Source organism: Puma concolor, chromosome D3, assembly GCF_028749965.1.
Source record: "Puma concolor isolate L17-30 chromosome D3, mPumCon1.1.hap2, whole genome shotgun sequence".
Taxonomy (NCBI): Eukaryota; Metazoa; Chordata; class Mammalia; order Carnivora; family Felidae; genus Puma; species Puma concolor.
This window is the reverse complement of record NC_141678.1, coordinates 7558298-7578333: the sequence shown is the minus strand read 5'-3', so window position 1 is coordinate 7578333 and position 20036 is coordinate 7558298. Positions and strand designations below refer to the sequence as shown.

At 50.1% G+C, this 20036-nt stretch overlaps 2 protein-coding genes across 3 annotated transcripts in view; both read left to right on the top strand.

Moving 5' to 3' along the window:
• The window catches only part of BCL7A (BAF chromatin remodeling complex subunit BCL7A), a 31084-nt gene extending 24797 nt beyond the window's left edge, over positions 1-6287 (top strand). For both annotated transcript variants that reach the window (XM_086681604.1, XM_086681605.1), the window contains exon 6: positions 3264-6287. In XM_086681604.1, coding sequence (XP_086537730.1) covers positions 3264-3335 — 72 coding nt within the window. In that variant the 3' untranslated portion in view covers positions 3336-6287. The remainder of the gene's footprint in view (positions 1-3263) is intronic.
• A 12905-nt stretch (positions 6288-19192) lies between these two features.
• Positions 19193-20036, top strand: part of MLXIP (MLX interacting protein) — a 62957-nt gene continuing 62113 nt past the window's right edge. Inside the window, exon 1 of the mRNA XM_086681603.1 lies at positions 19193-19714. Within this exon, the coding sequence (XP_086537729.1) occupies positions 19302-19714 (413 nt within the window). The 5' untranslated portion in view covers positions 19193-19301. The remainder of the gene's footprint in view (positions 19715-20036) is intronic.

Below are 20036 nucleotides of genomic sequence, written 5' to 3'. Positions count from 1 at the left end.
GACTGTCTTGGGACCAGGGCGCAGATGAGATGAGAGAATGTGGGTTAACACACTCATTGTGACACTGGACACAGGAATGCCTTGGAAGCCACCGTTGTGATTTTTCACCGTCAGCCCACTGTGCTCACCTAAGATGAGTTGGGGACTCAGGGGTGTCAAAACGCCAACGAATAAAACTATTTTCCAGGACCTTGGGAGACACTGACAAGGAGCAGTAGCCAAAAGACTGGAAGAGGCAGGGTGTGCGGGACATGGTCTGCACTTTGCAGAGCCTTAAGCCAGGCTGTCCCCCGAAGAGGAAGTGCCCCTTTGGATCTGCAGCCCCCTCCTCCTACAGAATACTCCTCCAGAGTATTCTGCCCAGAAACAGAGGGAGTGTTGATAGAAGATGTGTTTGCAGTGGCAGGAAATCAGCCACAACCTAAGTTTGTCAAAGGGGACTGGTTAAATTAATCCTGGGGTCACGGATAGAACAGACTGGTACATAGCTGTTAAAAAGAGTGTGGTTGACCCAGGTACAGACCGTCAATAAAGAAGTACCCTCACAACACGAAATGAGAAAAGCAAGACATAGAACCTCAGGCATAGCATGAGCCCATTTGATTAAAAATAAAAATCAAAGCCCTGTGTACAGTTTGTAGAACCAGGATGTCAGCTGGGATCTCCTGGCCTCCTGAACTCAGTGGAAGAAAGACCAGCTTGAAACTTTGATCCATACCCTGGGGGGGCATCTCGTGCTCCCCTCCCCTGCAGATGTCTGAATGGTACAGGGGTCTCCTGTTCTAACATGCCCCCCCCACCTCCACTCCCGTTTCCAGGGGACCCAGACCTGAAACGGGGCCTCGTCTGCTGTTGTCACGCACACACAGACAGACGCTTGCTCACAGAGCTCCGAGGCTTGTGAGCAAGGTGCAGAACGCATCACAGCTAAGCAAAACAACTTGACGTTGAAATGTGGCCATTCCTGTGTCAAAAACAAAAACAAACAAAAAACCCTCCCTTCCTCCCCCATGAGGAAGACTTACTCGGCTCTTCTGCTGGCTCCACTGTCCTGAATTCGTGGCTCCTCTTTCACTCCCTCCCTCTTCCCTCTCTCCTTCTCTCCTGTGCCCTGTACAGCAGCTCACCTCCCTCCAGGCTCCCCTCCCAAACTCACATGCTGCCCCCGCACCCAGGTGCTCTGCAGAACCAAAGACCTTCTCCCGAGCGGGACCCACGATCCTCGGAAGGCACAGTACCTGCTTTCTGCTGTTCTGTCTTTATCGGGCGTTTATCGCTTTCATAATGAGAACAAGGGAGAACACAGATGGAGGGGTTCTTTCTGCCTCCCTGCGACACCTGCTGTCAGGGTCTGCCACAGGAAACTCAAACCCACAGTCTCCTGGCTGGCTCAGTCAGTCGAGTGTCCGACTTCGGCTCAGGTCATGATCTCGCAGTTTACAAGTTTGAGCCCCACGTTGGGCTCTGTGCTGTCAGCATGGAACCTGCTTTGGATCCTCTGTCCCCCTCTCTCTGCCCCTCCCCTGCTTGTGCACTCTTTCTCTCTCAAAAAGAAATACTAAAAAAAAAAAAAAAAAAAGATGGGGTGCCTGGGTGGCTCAATCATTTAAGTGTCCAGCTTGGCTCAGGTCATGATCTCACGGTTCATGGGTTCCAGCCCCACATGAGATTCTGTGCTGACCGTTCAGAGCCTGGAGTCTGCTTTGGGTTCAGTGTCTCCCTCTCTCTCTGCCCCTCCCCTGCTCACGCTCTGTCTCTCTCAAAAATAAACATTAAAAAAAATTTTTTTTAAAGAAACTCATACACAGCCTGCATCAAGGTCTAGGACCTCTATGGAACATTTGTTGGGCACCTGCTGTGGGCCAGGCTCTCGACCAGATACTAGAGACCCAGGGTGAGCCAGAGACGGGATCCCTCCTGCCCTCTTGGGGCTCATGATGGGGCCGGGGAGGAAGACACAGCCGGAATACAGCAGGCACAGGAGGAATACAAGGTCCCAACACGTGCTTCAGGAGAACCAGAACAAGGAGGCCTGACAGTGGAGGGTCCTTCGGGCTGGTATAGGCAGAGAAAGGGGCTTTGAGTGGGAATTTGAAGGATGGGAAAATAGGGCAGGCTTTCTGGGCAGAGAAACCAAAGGTGCCTGGGCCTGGAGACAGGAACGAGCCTGAGGAACAAAAGGGGGGCCAGGGGAGCCGGGGCCTAGCAGACAAGAGCACGGTGAGGCGAGGCACAGAGGTAGGCCTGGGCTGGCCGCTGGGCCCTCTCAGCCTGGTAAGGAGTTGGGATTTTGCTCTGAAGTCAGTGGGAAAGCGTCGGCAGGTTTTATGTTCTGTGTGTGATTTCTATTTTGGGATTGGTTAGATGTTGGCGAAGGCTGCACAGGGAGACCTCGGAACAGGATGCTGCTTTCTCTGGGCAGGTGATGGTGGTGAGGACAATGGATGGGGCAGCAGGCAGCGGGGAGAGGTGGGCAGGCCCAGGGGTATTTGGAGATGGAGTTGGTGATACTTGCTAGTACGTGGGGGGTATGGGCACAGGGCGAGCAAACGAGGCCTCCTGCCTACCGTCAGCTTTATCCCGGGCAGGTGTGGTATCCTGGACGGACACGGGGGTGCATTCGAGGCGGATAAGGTCAACAGCTGGTCTCGGGCGATGGGCCAGGTTGGCGATGCCTGAATGGGAAAGTCAGGGTGGGAGAGTGAGTGCTGAGCCTTTTTTGGGTCATGGGATCTAGGAGTTCGGTCACAACTATGGGCCTTTTCCCCAGAAAAACGCACAAGTGCATTCAACAAACGCTGAGTGTGTGCCCAGGCCAGGCACCTGTGCGGAGCTCTGGAGGAGCCATTGTCCATATGGCAAGGTTGGACCAGGCCTTCTTTGAGCTTGGAGAGGTGCCCTTGGGACTTAGTGTACAAATGATTACCGTAGCGATTAATTACAGATTGGAGGGCTGATAATGGGGAAACCCTCCCCCGGCCTGTGTGGTGAAGGGGACAGAGAAGCTTTAGAGGCCCAGGGGGCAGTGTGGTAACGGTCGTGGGTGACGGTATGCTTGAAGACCCACAGGGAAGCCACCGTGGCAGGGATGGGGGACCCAGGTGACGCGGGGCTTGGTGAGCACAGAGCACAGGGCCAGAACCTCAGGCTGGAACCACAGGGGGTGGGCCTCAGTTTCCTCCTGGGCTGACCTTCTACCTCACGGCTGGCCGAAACTGCCCCCCCTGGCTGTTAACCTCTGTTCTCCCTTCTTCTTCCCCAAGGATTTGGAAGGAGTCCCACCCTCTAAGAAGCTGAAACTGGAGGCCTCGCAACAGAACTCTGAAGAGATGTAGACACTACGTTCAGTCCTGCTGTCCACGTTCCACGGGAGAGCCATCTGCAGGCTGAATTCTAGAACAACTTCCCCCGAGCGATTCCTCTCGGGTGCAGACAGAACTACTAACTTTCCAAGTTTACCAAGTGCAAATCCAAGAAAACCCAGAACAGCGTAACTTCTCAGACACTGAAGAACTTTCTGCTGTGAAGCAAAACACTTGAGTCTCGAAGGGACCGTCCTTGGGAAGGCGGAGTCGACAGCACTCAGGAGGGTCTGCACACTGTCTCTGAAGCCAAGATTACATTTGTGTTGCTGCTGTATTGTTTCGTTCCCCTCTCCGCCACCCCCCACTTCTCTATTTAACGATATAAGCTATATTTGAGGGTGGTGCCGATCAGGAAATCGGTTTTCGTCGGGGCATTTCACTGTTCAGCCGATTCCTTCCGCTTTCTTTTTTTGTGCCTTGTGCCCTTGAGGTGACCTCTGGCATGTTTTCCCGGTTGTTTTGCATCTCCCTTTGCAAAGTGCGCTCGGTTTTGTCCAGGCAGCCGGTGCCACCGTCCTCAACATCTCTCCCCTCCCTGACCCGGGACTTCAGCTGGAGCGGAGCAGGCAGGGAGGAGGGGAAACTGAGGCCTCGGAAGAGCAGGACCTCCTTGGCCACCTGATTTGCAGGTGCGGAGGGAGGGCGTTGAGCACGCCCTGGGCCCTGGGGCCTGGGTCCAAGGTCCGAGGAGTCTCGATGTCGTCGGGGCACTGTCCCCGAGGGCGGGCCACTGGATGTGCTCTCACTTCCTCGGGGCATCTGAGGCCGGTGTTTCCAAGCCCACCGTGGCCCAGACGGATACACGGAACCCTTAGATTGTTCTGGCACTTCCACCCTCTATCCCCACCATAACCGCTTTCTCCCACACCTCCGAAGACGACATGGCTTCTGTGGCTGACTGCAGGATTGTCTCCTTAGGACGATGAAAGGGCTGAGGAGGCTGGGAGCAGATGGCAAGAAGAGCTGGTGCTGAACTTTCTCTCCTAGCGTGTTGCCTGGATTTCAAATCCACAGTAACCTGCTGCCCTCCGCCTCCCCGGCTCCTCTGGGTTCTCCCCCGACGCCCCCCAGGGGGGGAGGGGAGATGGCAAAGCGTTCCTGACTCTTCAGAGCCAACAACAGTCCATCGCCTCTCGCTCCCAGGATGCGCTGATGGTCCCCACTGGGGAGCAGACCCTGATGATTGGGCCTCAAAGGCCAGAAACAAGGCACCGGGGAGCAGAAAGCTCTACACTCCTCCAGAAAGGGGTGATTGAGCCCCCATCCCCTGGCCTCCGTCCTGTGCCTGTGCCAGGACAGCTTCCTCTCACTCAAACGGCGATGCCCCCCGTGGACAAACCGCCTGATCGTTTGGTTCTGAGGCCTGGTTTGCTCTTAATTCCTAGATGGACTCCTCGGACCTTAACCCTTTTCCTGAGCTTTCTTTACTGCACTGGAGTTCAACTTCCTTTGAGTTGTGTGAGGGGGTGGGAGGGTTGAGGGGGGGTTATTTTGTTGTTGTTTTGTGGTTTTTTTGTTTTCGTTTTTGTTTTGCTGATTGGTGCATATATTCAGGTACCACCTTTGACGTGTGGATCTCTCTCCTGACCACCATGGGAAGTGTCTGCCAGATTCCAGTTTCTAAGTTTCTGAGGGTGAGGCTCTTACTTTTTTTTTAAGGGAGCCAATCTATTTCCTGCACTTCAAGAAGAATCAAAATGTTCCTGAATTTCAAATACCTCATGCAAAAATGTCTCCTGAAATAAGGGAAAAACAAAACAAAACAAAACAAAAAAAAAAACACACAACAAACTTTGAGAATCTTAATGTTGAAGTTCGCAATGCCGAAAGGTTTCTGTCTTAAAAAAAAAAAAAAAATCCTTCTCAATTTTGCCCCTCAGGCAGTCAGTTCTGTGGAGAACTGTGTTCTGCGTTACCTCTCAGCATCTCTCAAGGCGGCTTTACCTCCAGATCCTCTAGAGCTACAGTAACTTAACTTTTTTTCTTTGCGGCAAAACTCCATTTTGATGAAAGGTGAATTTGGAGATTTATCTCCTTTCTTTTTTGGGAAATGAGAGGTTAGGAGCAAGACAGCCGAAGGAGACCCACACACGCATCCACAGGAACGGCGAGTCGGCCGGGGTCCCCTGGGCGCCTTCCGGTTGCGGTGCCCTCTCTGGACGGGCAAGGGGAGTCAACGCGGTTGAGGACGGAGACCACATCCACGACACCGAGGCTGTCATTAGTTTTTCTCTGAAGTGCCTGATGAAGGTAGGAAGGGGCCCGTGGCCGGGGACCCACCCGGCCCCGCCGCGGCCACGCCAGGCAAAGCGCCCGTGGCCCCGCACGCATCGCTGGCCGGGAAGGCCTCCCGCGCGGCATCGTTAGACTGCAAAAATCCACACGTGCTTCCTTCCCCGACGTGGTCCGCTCCTCGGAGCCACTGTCGCCCACCCACCCTGCGCCCCTCGCCCTCCTCCCACCACAGAATCTAAGACCTTTCAGCCGACCGAGCCAGGGGCGGGGGTCCTCAGCAGATGCCTTCCGCGGACACCAGGCCCTGTGGCCTAAAGGGCTCCCAGGGCAACCTTACTCCCCGCCACGCACGAAGTCGGGGAGGCTTCGGCTACACATTCCACAAAGTGCTGGCACTTTTACACCCAGAACCTGGAGGGCAGTTGACCGATCTATAGGGTGGTGACCTCTCATTACAAACGATGTCATGGTTTGGAATGTTCATTATCGCCAAGGACCTGGTTAGAGGTATAAAGACCTTTTTTCACCGTTACCTAATTTTTTTTCCTCTTACGTTTTTTTTTTTCTTTCTTTTTGGCGTGTTGTACAGCAGTATAATTTTTCACTTATTTATTCCATCAGTAGATATGGTTTGTACAATGTACAATGGTTCCATTTCAGAAAATAAAAAAAAATTCAAATCATGAACACCATGTGGCTTTCTAGCATCGTAATAAAGGGTAAAATCTGTTGGATGGCGAGAGGGCCCCTCGCCAGCTGCTCTGGCCTCTCGTGCACGACCGTGTGGCCCTGACTTTGTGCAGGGCACTAAGCTCCTTGCACGCAGGGACTGTTGCCTCCCAGGGTCACGTTAGCTGCCACCGTTAAGCACAAGCTGGACACTGGACACAGGGGTGACAGACCTCCTCGCTGAGGCGAGAACACAGAAACAGTCGCATAGCCAGGCAGGGCCCCCACGGAAAGGCCCTGGTCCTCGACTTTGCGAGGCTGTGGCAGGCACTCTGAGAAGTCGGCCCGGACGTGGATGGCAACTTTGTCTTGGCTTAAGTGACCCGCGGCCAGGCCGGAGGCAGAACCTTCCCGGGGCCCTTTCCCCTCCTGGCGTTTGGGGCGTTTCTCTCCCTGGCAGCTCAGGCTCCCTCCCTGGAGTCTCCCTCCATGGTTTCCTTTTCTCTGGCCTGTCTCACCATCTCCTCTTCCACCTGAAACCTGGCCGAGGCTGATCTGCCAGCAGGGAGGGCAGGGATGGGATTATTGTTTTAGTGAGGCCTGCCTGTGCCAACCCACCTGGAGGCAAATGTTCTGTTTTGTCTGCCTTTCCCTCCCACCCCCTTCTTTTCTGCCATGTTCTAGTGTTTTTCCCGGGATTGATTGCTCAGCGAAAGAGACTCCTGAACTCCTGATAAAGTTCGGCTTGACAAAACAGAAATCATAGGGACTTTGTTTGCTCAACCAAAAATATGCTTCAGTTGGCACCCTTTTGCGCTCTCCTTTTCTGTCTTCCCCGCGTGTCCGCGTCTCCGTCCTGGATGAAGCTCCGTCCCTTCCAGACTTGTCCCTGTGAATCCGCCACCCTTCTCTCCACCCCTCTCCCCCCCCAGATCTGTTTCTCAGTCATACGCTCACTCTCTCTGTGACTCTCTTGGCTTCTCTGTCTCTTGCCGTTTCCTGTCCGTCTGTGGAGCTGCCTGACTTCCTCTCCTGTCCGTTAATTGAGAAGCAGTCATGCACAAGAGCTGGAAAATGCAGCTTTGCAAGCATTCGTGTGAGCACCACGTGTATGCTGGGCCCAGGGCAGCAGTGACTCAAGTTTGTCCCTTCAGCTATAGGCAAATAAGTGAGCCAGTGTGCCAGGATGGCCAACACCGTTCGGAACTAGGGAAGGTGCCTTTTGCTGAGGGGGCGGGGTCAGGGATGGTGCAAGGAGTCCAGGCATGGGGATGAGAAGTTCGTTTTTCTTGTTGACACCAAGGAGTAGGCTGGAGGTTTCTGATCCAGGGCTCTGCTGGACTGGGGACAGGATTTCCAGGGAATGGCATGGATTGGAAAAAGCCAAGGCTGGAGATGGGGGCAAAGCAACCAGGGAACTGGGGCAGTGGGCCAAGCAGGAGGCTGGGAGTTGGCAAAAGGCCGTGTGCTCCCAGGCAATCAGTACTGCAGCCCAGCTGGTGGAGTCAGGTGGGCTGGGAGAGACAGGTAGGGAAACTGAGGTCTGGGTCTTAGCCCAGACTAAGCCAACAAGGATCATGGAGAGCCACAGTCAAGACCGAGGTGGGAGTGCAGACCTTAAAGGCCAAGTCTAACAATCCCCGCTCCTGTGATTGAGGAATCTTTTTTATTTCCCTCCGAAGGCTAATAGACACATGCTCTTTGCCAGTTGCATTCCCCTCTTCTGCCAGTAGAGGTCACCCTTGTCCACTCAGTCCCAGGGACAGCCAGGTGACCCAGGCCTGCACCACCCGCATGGTCCCACCCCCTGGCCACAGTTGGTTCAAGGATGATCACATAAGCCATTGTGGCCCAGTGGCAGTCAGCCCTGAGATTTCCGTGGGAACTGCTAGAAAAGAGTCCCACTAAAGTAGTCACTAGAGAATTCCCTAGAGGGCCAGCACGGTAGGGAGAGGCCTGCCTGCAAGTGACTTGAACACAAGAAAGAGTTGGACGATGGAGAATGTGAGCTTCCCGAGGGCAGCCTTTGAGCACTTGGCCCCAGCCGGCCCTGAAGCCAGCTCTCCTCCTGAGCTTTTCAATGTTGTGAGTCAATTGTGGCCCTTCAGGTCAGTTTTCCCTGGATCGTTTCCCACGTGAGTCCCCGCTCGTCTGTCCCAGGGCTTGGAGTCTCTCCTGGACGAATCCAGAAGGAGGGGTGGTTGCCCATAAGGTAGCTCTGACTGCTGATTGGGTGTCATTCTCTTGGAAGGAGTCTTTCTCTCCCCTCCAACTTCCCCTTTTAACGCTCCCATGTGACAGAGACTTCGATGGTTCAGAGCTGAAGAAAAAGATATAACAAGGATGATAAGAACCCATTTTGGACTTCTGAAGCAACCTCTTCTACAGTCTTCAGAGCTCCAGCACGTTAGACCTATGTCACCTCAGGTAAGTATCTTAGCTTCTCTGGGCCCCAGTTTCCTCCTCTAGGAGGGGAAGACTAACAGTGCCTACTCTTGGGTCATCGCAAGGATTAGATGAATTAATACATGTGAAGTGCTTGTGACAGGTCCTGGCACAGAGTAAATCTCAATAAATGTTGGCTGCTACCGTTACTACTATTAGAGTTACTATCTTCAATCATGTTTAGACCCCAGAAACCCAGCTCCCAGAGAATGAGGTGCAGAAAAAGTCAAGAATTGCCCACTCCCCGCTGCTTTGGGCTTACCTTCTTTTTTTTTTTTTTTTTTTTTTTTTCATTTTTTAAATGTTTATTTATTTTTGAGAGAGAAAGAGAGTGAGCAGGGGAGGGGCAGAGAGAGAGAGGGAGACACAGAATCCGAAGCAGGTTCCAGGCTCTGAGAGGTCAGCTCAGAGCCCAATGTGGGGCTCAAACTCATGAACGGCAAGATCATGACCTGAGCTGACCAGATGCCTTACCGACTGAACCACCCAGGTGCCCCTGGGCTTGCCTCTGAGTTATACTTGGCTTTCTGAAGACCGGCCTCTTCCCCAGATGACTGACAGTGGGGTTATCCACCCAGGGTACCCCAGATGATCCATACCCTAAATCATGTCTTGTGGGACGAGTAAAAGCCCTGCAGGAAACAGAAGGGAAGACACTCCTGGCTGAGGGCAAGGCTTGAGCAAAGGCTGGAGATTAGAGGGTACGTCCCTGCCACAGACACAGGCTGTTCAGTAAAGCAGTCCCAGGCAGGGAGCTTTGGGGCCTTGGGTCTCAGAGGAACAGCCCACTGGGGACTCAATTTTACAGCCTCCTTCACCATCGTTCTTCCTCCACAGGCTGTTGAGAGAAAAGCCTCTAGAAGGCAAAGACCAGGCTGTGGTGCCAGGCCTGTGGGTCCTGACTCCCTCCAAGATACCCCTGGGACACTGGTGCCCATGGATGCACTGGGTGAAATGAGGTCGATGGCTTTCTCTCTTCAGACTTTGGCAGAAATAACAATCTGCTTTGCACCAAAGAATCTCAAGAGACTCTTAATTCCTGCTCTTTCCTCCCTCTGGGTCCCTCAGTTATGAGCTCATTTGACCTCCGAGCCACCCGGAATGGTAGTTTAGAGCATTCTAAAGTTTTCCCCATTATATAGACAGGAAAACTGGGGACAGGGACATGACTGAACAGAGTCCTGCAGTGACTCTGTCTGTGAAGGAGGCTTTGGAATCCGGTCCATCTGTCTGTGGGTGAGGAGTCAGCAAATCCAGCCCACGACCTGTTTTTGTAAATAAAGCATTATTGAGGGGCACCTGGGTGGCTCAGCCAGTTAAGTGTCCGGCTCCTGATTTCGGCTCAGGTCACGATCTCACAGTTCGTGAGTTTTGAGCCCTGCATTGGGCTCTGGACTGACAGTGTGGAGCCTGCTTGGGATTCTCTCTTTCCCTCTCTCTCTGGCCCTCCCCCATACACTTTCTCTCTCTCAAAAAATAAAAATTAAAAAAAAAAGTATTACTGGAACACAGCCATGCTCGTGCATTTACATATAATCTCTGGATGCTTTCATGATGCAACAGCAAAGGTGAATAGTTGCTATGGAGACTATATGGTTTGCAGAGTCAAAAATATGTAATAACTAACCCTTTACAGAAAAAGTTTGCCAACCTCTGCAGTCAACCACACTTTCCTACGGAAACACCGTGCAGAGGAAAGAATAAGAATAATAATTACCTACTATGTGCCAGGCACCATGCAGGACTTTGCATTGATTTCTCAGCTTGTGAGAGTGTAGCTCAATGAACCTTCACACACTGAATATACCTGTATGGCCCCAGCCCGCTGTCCTTTCCAGTCACCACCCCTCAAAGGACAGCTGCTCTCCCAACTTCTCTTTGCACAGGTGTGTTTTGCCCGGTTTTGAACTTTCTGTTCATGGAATCACAGTATGTGCCCTTTTACCTCTGTCTTGTTTCACTTAACACAATGTTTGTGAGATTCATCGGATGGCTGCACATCACTGGAGTCCATTCTCCTTGCTAGAGAATATTCCACAGGGTGAAGACACGACAAGGCACTTACGCATTCTCCTGCTGCTGGCCGTTTGGTCTATTTCCAGTTTCCATGGGGTATTGATTATGAATATGCAAGATATTGGACCTCCATTATCTCATTTCACCCTGGCTTCAACCCTGAGGCGGGGAGCCAATTTGTAGCCTCTCTAAAAGGCGTCCAGACTGGGGTTCAGAGACACAGCAGGCGGGACGGGGAAAACCCTTGGTGAAGGTGTGCCTGCTGTCCTGGCTCTCTGGCTTCCTCATTAGATTCTGACTTGAAATCTCGCTGTGACCGCCTACTGCGTGATTCCGTTTGCATGAAATTTCTAGAAAAAGCAACACTGTGGTGACGGAAGGAAAAGCCTGGGTTATCCGGGACAGGTGGCAACAGGGATGGACTGCAAAAAGACAGGAGGTGATGAAAATATGCTCTAACACTGGACTGTGGGCAGGATCCCACAGCTGTGTGAATTTCTTTAAAGCTGAGTTGTATGCTTCAATACCTCGATAAAATTGTCCCTCCCAAATCCCAAATTTGCACTCATCTACTTCACACACACACACACACACACACGTGCGCGCGCGCGTCTCCCCCTGCCTCAGTTTCCCTATCTGTAAAACAGAGCTTACCGTCCCTTAGACGAGGGAGGCCGACTGTACAAACTGTGCAGGGCTGCTTAGCCATGGACCTCTTCCGGCCTCCCCGACGATTAGACACCCCCCACCAGCGCAGCCTCTCTCTGCAAAGGCCTGGAGCTGGGGGGTGGTCTGCCTGGCCAGAAGTGACATCTGAAGCAATCAGGATCCTGTTTGGCTTTGCCACGTCCGACCTGCTGCCTGCGGGGGCAGGAGAGCCACGCGCAGCGGATGCACCGGCCCCAAACTGTTTCTCAGAGTAGTCCCCAGAGATGGCCGCTGGCTTTCAATTTCTGCACTTGTTTATTTTCAAAGGGACGTTGCCAGACCACTAAGCCACCCCTGCCCTTTCATGGTTTGTTTTATGCAAGAGATTTCAGGAAGAGAGAGAGGAGGTAAAGCGACCTGAAACCAATTCCTCTGCCAGCAAAGGACTGCACGGGGCCCCCGCTGTTAGATTTGAGGGACACGTGGGGCCAGGATGCCCCCTTGCTGACTGCCAGTCCCCAGAACACCGGGAAACCTGATAGTGTTAATGCTCATTGCAAACAGTTAACAACGGAGGCTGGAACCATTGGACATCCACGTGCAAAAGGAATGAACCGCAGCCCGTCCCTTGCCCCTTATACCAAAATTCACCCAAAATGGATCATAGACCAAAATGTAACTCCAAAACTTCTAGAAGAAAACAGAAGAGAAAATCTTTGTGACTGGGGTTAGGCAGAGCTTTTTAAATTTTTATTTATTATTAAAAAAATTTTTTTTTAATATTTATCTATTTTTGAGACAAAGAGAGACAGAGCATGAATGGGGCAGGGGCAGAGAGAGAGACGGAGACACAGAATCTGAAGTAGGCTCCGGGCTCTGAGCTGTCAGCACAGAGCCTGATGCAGGGCTCGACCTTACCAACCACAAGATCATGACCTGAGCCGAAGTCGGACGCTCAACTGACTGAGCCAACCCAGGTGCCCCAGTTTATTTACTTATTTGTAAAGTTTATTTATTTGTTTTTGAGAGAGTAGGGGAGGGGCAGAGGGAGAGGGAGAGAGAGAGAATCCCAAGCAGGCTCCACACTGTCAGCATGGAGCCCAATATGGCACTTGAACTTGCGAACTGGGAGATCATGACCTGGGCTGAAGTCGGACGCTCAACCGACTGATCCACACAGGTGGCCTGGCAGAGCTTTTTTAAACATGGCATCACATACTAACTATACAAGAAAAAGCTAATACATTGGACTTCATCAAAATTCAAAACTTCTGCTCTGCTAAAGACACTGTTATGAGATGAAAAGACACAGACTGGCAGATAACCTTGGCAGAACACATAACTGATAAAGGACTTGTATCTAGAATATATAAAGAACTCTCAAGAGTTGAGAAGAAGAAAGCAAACACTAACCCCCCCCCCCCAGAAACCTAGCAAAATAGTGGCATAGCCATTTCATCAAAGAAAATATATGGGAAGCAAATAAGCCCATAAAAGACGCTGAACATGATCAGTTATTAGGGAAATGCAGATTAAAAGCCCAGTGAGACCCAGGACACTCCTACTGGAATAGCTAAAAAGAGAGACCACACCAAGTACCGGCGAGGATGTAGCAAAACCAGACCCCCCCTATGCTGCTGGTGGGGTGGTGAAACGCCACAGCCATTTGGAAAATAGTTTGGCAGATTCTTATACAGTTAAGCGTCAATTTATCATACAACCCAGAAATCCCACGCCTACACATATTTATCTAAGAGACATTAAAATGTACAAAAGCTTATGCATAAAAGTTTCTAGTGGCCTTATTTATATAATCACCCCAAGCTGGAAGCGACTGAAATGGTCTTCAATGGCTGAGTGGATCGACAAACTGTGGTACATTCCTCAAATGAAATCCTACTCAGAAGTAAACAGGAATGAACTACAGAGACACTGAAGGATAGAGAAGATCTCCGATGCATTACGCTAAGTGAAAGAAGCCAGACTCAAGGCTACTTACTGAAAGATTCCATTTGTATGGTGTTCTAGAAAGAGCAAAACAGCAGGGACGAGAAGCAGATCAGTGGTTGCCAGGGATTGCGGTGGAAGGAGGGGGGATACAAGGGAAGCCTCTGTGTGTGTGTGTGTGTGTGTGTGTGTGTGTGTGTGAGGGGGTATCAGAAATATTCCCTATATTGATTGTGGTGGTGATTTCATGACAGTATATATTTTTTAAAATTCATAGAACTGTACACTAGAGAGAGAGCTTCCTTGTATGCAAATTATACCCCAGCCAAACAAAACAAATAAAAATAATAAAAAAAAAAAATAATAATAAGCCAACGTAGCCCACATACTAGGTGCCAGGCACTGTTCGAAGTACTGCACACACATTTACTCACTCTGAGGCAATATCCTGACGGTCATCCACATCGGCTTCAAGGAACACCATGTTGGAACATTTTTTAGAGAGGGAATGGAGAAAGGATGGGTCATTTTGCAAGGCCCACAACATGTGGATGAGAAGTCAACTGTTGCAAGTGTATCTCCTGCAGTGTTCAAGCCTTCCTAAAAAGCGTACTTGCTCTCGATCTGCTTCACCCTTTTGGTGGCTGGGGTCTGACAATTGTAAAAACTGATAAAAGGGGATCCAAACCACCATACAGAGCTTAGGAAATAGTACATCTGACACGAGATCAAGGAAGTAAGTGTCCAGGATGATAAAGGGAGGTCCCGGGACAATAGCTATGCATTAAGCCTACGCAACAATCAATCCAGATTGCTAGGACAAAAGACTTCAGTGGGAAAAATTGAGGTTGATAGACTCTGACAGGGCTGACTCTGTCAAAATTTTACTGAGAGATATTTAAGAAAACTATCGGATATTATAGGAAGACTTAAACCATAGGTTCAAGGAAAACTAAGAAAATGGGAAAAGTGACACAGTTGTTAACTCCAGGAGAAACAAAAATTTGAACAATTTTTTGTCCAAAGGAACAAGGAAAAGAAATCATAGTGCACAATACTTTTGTGGCCAAAATATAAAAACACTGAATATGAATTTAACAAAATATAATTTAACTATATTGGTAAAATGGGAGAGGAAAGACATCTATAAAAAAATAAAATCATTCCAGGGGCACCTGGGTGGTTCAGTTGGTTAAACGTTTGACTCTTGGTTTCAGCTCAGGTCATGATCTCATGGTTTGCGAGTTTGAACCCTGAATTAGGTTCCATGCTATCAGCTGATAGCATGGAGCCTGCTTAGGATTCTCTCTCTCCACCTCTTCCTCTGCCCCTCCCCTGCTCATGCTCTCTCTCTCTCTCTCTCAAAATAAATAAATAAACATTAAAAAAATCATTCTAACATAGTAAGTCAATAAATGATGTCTGAAATTGATGATTTTAGGATATATATAGGGAGAGAGGTTTTGCCTTTTTTTTTTTTTTTTCAATTTGGAGATAAATGCTAGAAGTGATCACTAAAAATTTGAAAAGTGTTACCTCTCTGGAGGAGGTAGGTAGGACTGTCAGGTAGTAAGGGGCATGGCATGGGTGGTGTGGGTTAATTATAAGCCTTCTAACATAATAACATAATTTCTTACGTTCCCTATCTTAATTTTACTTGAATTTAATTCTTGTTTTACTGAAGAACAACCTCCAGTAACTCTTTCAAATATGGCCTATGGGTGAAAAAGTCATTTAACCTTTTATCCTCCAAGATTTGTTGCGGGAAAACTCACTCTTTTCAGGCATATATTTTTATGATTTTTGAGAAACTTACACAGTCACATAAGCACCACCATAATCAAGAGAGAGTATTTTCATCACCACAAATTGTTCTCTGGTTCCTTTTTGTAGTCAGTTTCCTCCCCACAAGCTCCTGGCAACCACTGATCTGGTTTTTCTGTCCCTATGTATTTTGCCTTTTACAGATGTCATATAAATGGAATCAAATAATGTATGGCCTTTTGAGTCTGAATTCTTTTACTAAGCATAATGCTTTTGAGAGTCATCCATAGTATTGCATTTCTGGAAACCAAAGGTATAGTTGATCATCAGTCGTCAATGCTATTCATCCAATACTTACAGTCATGTGATCGGATTGCACTTCCTGGCTCCTTCCTACCTGGGTGAGGCCATGCTCTAGGCAATGAATTGTGAGTGCATCTCACTTCTGGGCTGGACCATTTCACTGACAAAGTGAGACCTATTGAGCTTTCTCTTCCTTTCTGCCACCACGATGGGCAACATTCTAGATGGTGGCTGCAATGTCAGCCTGAGTCTTGGAGTGACTACAACCAGCAGAGCCCATTGCCGACCTGTGATGGACACACAGCAAATACGTAGGGAGCTTGAGCCAAAAAACACACCTTTGTGTGTTGAAATTTGGGTGTGGTTTGCTATCACAGCACAATCAGCCTATATTGATCCATACAGAATGCTTATATTTTAAGCACTGGAAAATTTTCTTTTACTTCTTCTTCTTCTTTTTTTAATGTTTATTTATTTTTGAAGGAGAGAGAGACAGAGCATGAGCAGAAGAGGAGCAGAGAGAGAGGGAGACACAGAATCTGAAGCAGGCTCCAGGCTCCGAGCTGTCGGCACAGAGCCCAACGTGGGGCTCAAACTCAAAAGCTGTGAGATCATGACCTGAGCTGAAGTCGGACACTTAACCGACTGAGCCACCCAGGCGCCCCTCTTTTCCTTCTGCTTTAATTATTTCCTCTATTCCTTTCCTCCCTCATTCACTTTCTTCTTTCTTTCTAGAACTATTAGGCAGGTGCTAGAACTTTTTAATGTATCCCTCCAGGTCATTTACTTTCTTCGTCCTTTTAGAATTTTGAGGAGAAATTCTCAGTTTAATCTTTTAGCTTGCTACTCTTTTAGCCCTATCCATTCTGCTATCAACTCAGCTTTTCTAAATCATTATTTTTATATTTGATATATTTTATATATATATATATATATATATATATATATATATATATATATATATGTATTTTCCAAGACCTCTGTTTGCTTCTTTTCACAAAGAAGCTATAATGAGTTGTTGCTTGGTGGGTGCAGAATCTTCCACACTCTTTCTAGAGCTATTAATTATTTTTAAAGTATTCTGTTTGTTCTGTTAACTTTCCCCCTTGCTTGTTAGTTCTTAGGTAGTTTTCTTCCAGAGGGCTGGCTTTCCTTAACTGTTTGCTGACGTTTGCTGGTCTGTAATACTCTGTATTTGGGAATTCCTGTTTGCCTGATTGCTGATTTGATTATAATGGAGTGCTTCCAATTTTTTGAGAAGAGATGGCTGTTCCATGAGGTTCTGTGTTCTAGTGGTTTGCTGGGTGTGGGAGCTCTCTGTCCTTCATGGGGGTTGTTAGCTCTCTTGGAGCACTGTCCTGTATGTCCCTCTGTGCACGTGGCTGTTGCTGCCTGATACTCTGCAGGAAGGAAGGTGGAGGCCCTCAGCCTAGATTCTCTGCCATCATTTCCACATATCCCAGTACACTGTCCCTGAGACCTTCTCCCGCTAGCCTCTGATTGTTTCTTGCACCCCCCTCCAGATCTCACTCTTGGTAGTTCTTTTCTTCCTGCATTTTAAACTGTGCTTTCCTCCAGTCTTGTTTTTTTCTCTAATATAATCTTTAGGAATTTATGGTGAGGATTACACAAAGCATGTTTGTGCACTGCATATGGCCTATGGGTGGGCAGTTTACAACATCAGCCTTTAGAGGTTCTGTCCTCCCAGGGAATTGATGTTTCTTTTTTTTTTTTTTTTTTTTTTTTTGAAGTAGGCTTCACCCCCAGCACGGAGCCCAACTCAGGGCTTGATCTAGTGAGATCAAGCCCTGAGCCAAGATGAAGAGTCGGATGCTCAACCAACTGAGCCATCCAGGCGCCCCAGTGTTTACTTTTTTAAATTAAAAAAGTAAAGTATACATCCTCCCACATGGATGTCTTTCGTGCTAAGAAACCAAAGAGAAATAGAGTACGCTCCAAAAAAAAGGTATACAAGTAATAATTGTTTCTTTTAAGAAATTAGAAAATAGATAAACATGAAGAAAGTAAGAATCACCCCACCCAGAGATAACTAGTGTGAACACTAAGTTTCACCTTCTCTCTCTCTCTCTCCACCCACCCACCCACACACACATACAGATATGATTTTATAAGTATTTTTTTTTGAAATTGATCTCAAACTACTGATAACTTTTTAAAAGTTGTTTTTTCACCCAACAGTATATCATGGACATCTTGCCATGTCAATAATATTTGCTTCATTTAATATGTAGTGTTCTGTTACATTCAGGGCCATAATATATTCAACAATTTCCCTCTTGTTAGACAATGCAACTGGGCATTTAAGAGTTCACCAAGGAGAAAAGTCTTCAGATGAAGGAAGACAAGTCAAAGGGTGGCCTTTCAGACATCTGCAACCAGCACTGGGAAGGGTGGTTTGGGCAACAGGGAAGATCTCAAACTCACACCTGAAGCTGCCAGTCCCTTGGGCCTATCTGTCTTTGAAGACAACCGGGGAAGGAGGATGCACAGCCACTTTGGTAAAAGCCGTTTGTCACTTTCTCTCTGAACACCCACCTCTTCCGGAGGCCCTTGCCAGGAAGAGGGTGGGGCAGGGCCCTCAGTGCCCACCCAAATCTGGAAGTGAAACTGGTTTGAAAGGAGAAGCTATGGAGGACGCTCAAGGCCCTGCTGGAGCTAGAGTGGGTGCTCTTGGCCAGGGGCCTCTTTCCCCCTCCTAATGCCCTGTCAAACCCCATCTTCCCAACATGGCCGCCATCACAGGCTGGCTTTGAGCCCCTGAAGCCTTGACAGCTTTCCAGAAGTGTCAACTATTAGGTTGAACCATTTGAAATTGCTATTTCTGTGGGTCCAGAGTATTGGCAATTTCTAGGTACCTCTGGTCAGGTCGGTTCCATTGCTTCAGTCTGTAGTACATTTCTTTAGTGCTCATTCTGTGCTAGGCACTGTGTTAAGTGATTTATAATCATTTTTAACTGTCGCAATTTTGAGGCATAGAGTTGTTCCCTATTTGAAAGAGAAGAAAACTAAGGTTCACAATTTTCCCTTTTAGAATTGCTTGGGGGCTGGTTCAGCCTCTAAATTTGAGATCTTAACAATAACGACAGTATTTTGAGACCTAGTTAAAGGAGCTGGTGGCTCTGCCTCGTGCTAACCGTGATGCCTTTTTGGAAAGCACCTTAACTTGGCGGAGCCAGTTTCCACCTCTGTGGGTATGAGGTTTAGGTGAGAAGCGTTCTTGATCTGGTTTCTGCTTTAGAAAAATGCCTTTGGTATCAGAGACTCAAGTCTTCTCATCAATAAAATGGGGACAATAACCAACGCGCCCAGCAACACAAGGGATTTGCTGCCAGGACTCAGTTACAGGCCCGGCCGAGCCAGCCAGCGAGGGGGAGGGGGAAGGAGCCCCACCTCCACCCACCACGTGGAGCCCCGGCCCCGCCCACAGCGCGATTTCCCCGGACCCTGGGGCGGGGTCGGCACAGCACCACTTGTCCAACGCCTCTCCAAGGCTAGGACACTTGCGAGTGGCATCCCCTGGCCACTGCTTCCCACAGCATCTCAGGCAGCCCGGAGAGGGTGGGGGCAGCGAGGGGCGGGGCATCAAGGCGTGGCTTCCGGCAACCTTCCTCCCCGCCCCACCCCCCTGCTTTTTTGTCCGCCTGGATACGGAAAGGTTCCCCTGCACCTTTAAGAGGCCGACGCGGGCAGCCGATTGGCCGAGACGCGCCGGTGACGTCACGCCTGGGCCGGCGCCGAGTCTGCCCAGTCGGCCCGCCCCGCGCCCTCCCCCTCTAGTCCCGCCGCGCGCTCGCGGACAGTCCGCGCGCGGGCCGGGCCGGCGCCCCGTCTGCTTCGCTCGTTCGCGTCGCCCCGAGCCCCGGGGGATGCCCCCGGCCGGCACCCCCCATGGCCGCCGACGTCTTCATGTGTTCCCCGCGCCGGCCCCGCAGTCGGGGCCGCCCGGTGCTGCTCAAGCCTCAGGTGCCTGAGGACGACGACGACTCGGACACGGATGAGCCGTCCCCGCCGCCCGCCTGCGCTTCGGCCACCCCGGCCCGGGCCCACGCGAGCGCCGCGCCGCCGCCGCCCAGGGCCGGGCCTGGCCGCGAGGAGCCTCCGCGCCGCCAGCAGATCATCCACAGCGGCCACTTCATGGTGTCGTCGCCGCACCGCGAGCACCCGCCCAAGAAGGGCTACGATTTCGACACGGTCAACAAGCAGACGTGCCAGACCTACAGCTTCGGCAAGACCAGCTCCTGCCACCTGTCCATCGACGCCTCGCTCACCAAACTCTTCGAGTGCATGACTCTGGCCTACAGGTAGGGACCCGGCGACCCCGGGCCGGCCCCACCTCTCGAGTGGAGCTTCCTAGTTTGACAAAACCAGCGCGGAGGGCTCGACCGCCCGAGGACCCGACCGCCCGAGGATCCCGGGGCTGCACGCATTCCTATTGGCTCTTGTCCCTTTGGGAGTGTTAATGGGTCTGGGATCCTCCGTGGTAGCGAGAGGGGTCCGTGTCCTGGCCTCCTCCCCTGCCAGCAGGGCTTACGTTCTTCCGGCTTCACGTTCTCCATCCAGGCCCTCCCCTCCAGTGTCCCCAGGCCACCGATTTTGGACACGAAGAAGCTGCAAATACAGGCT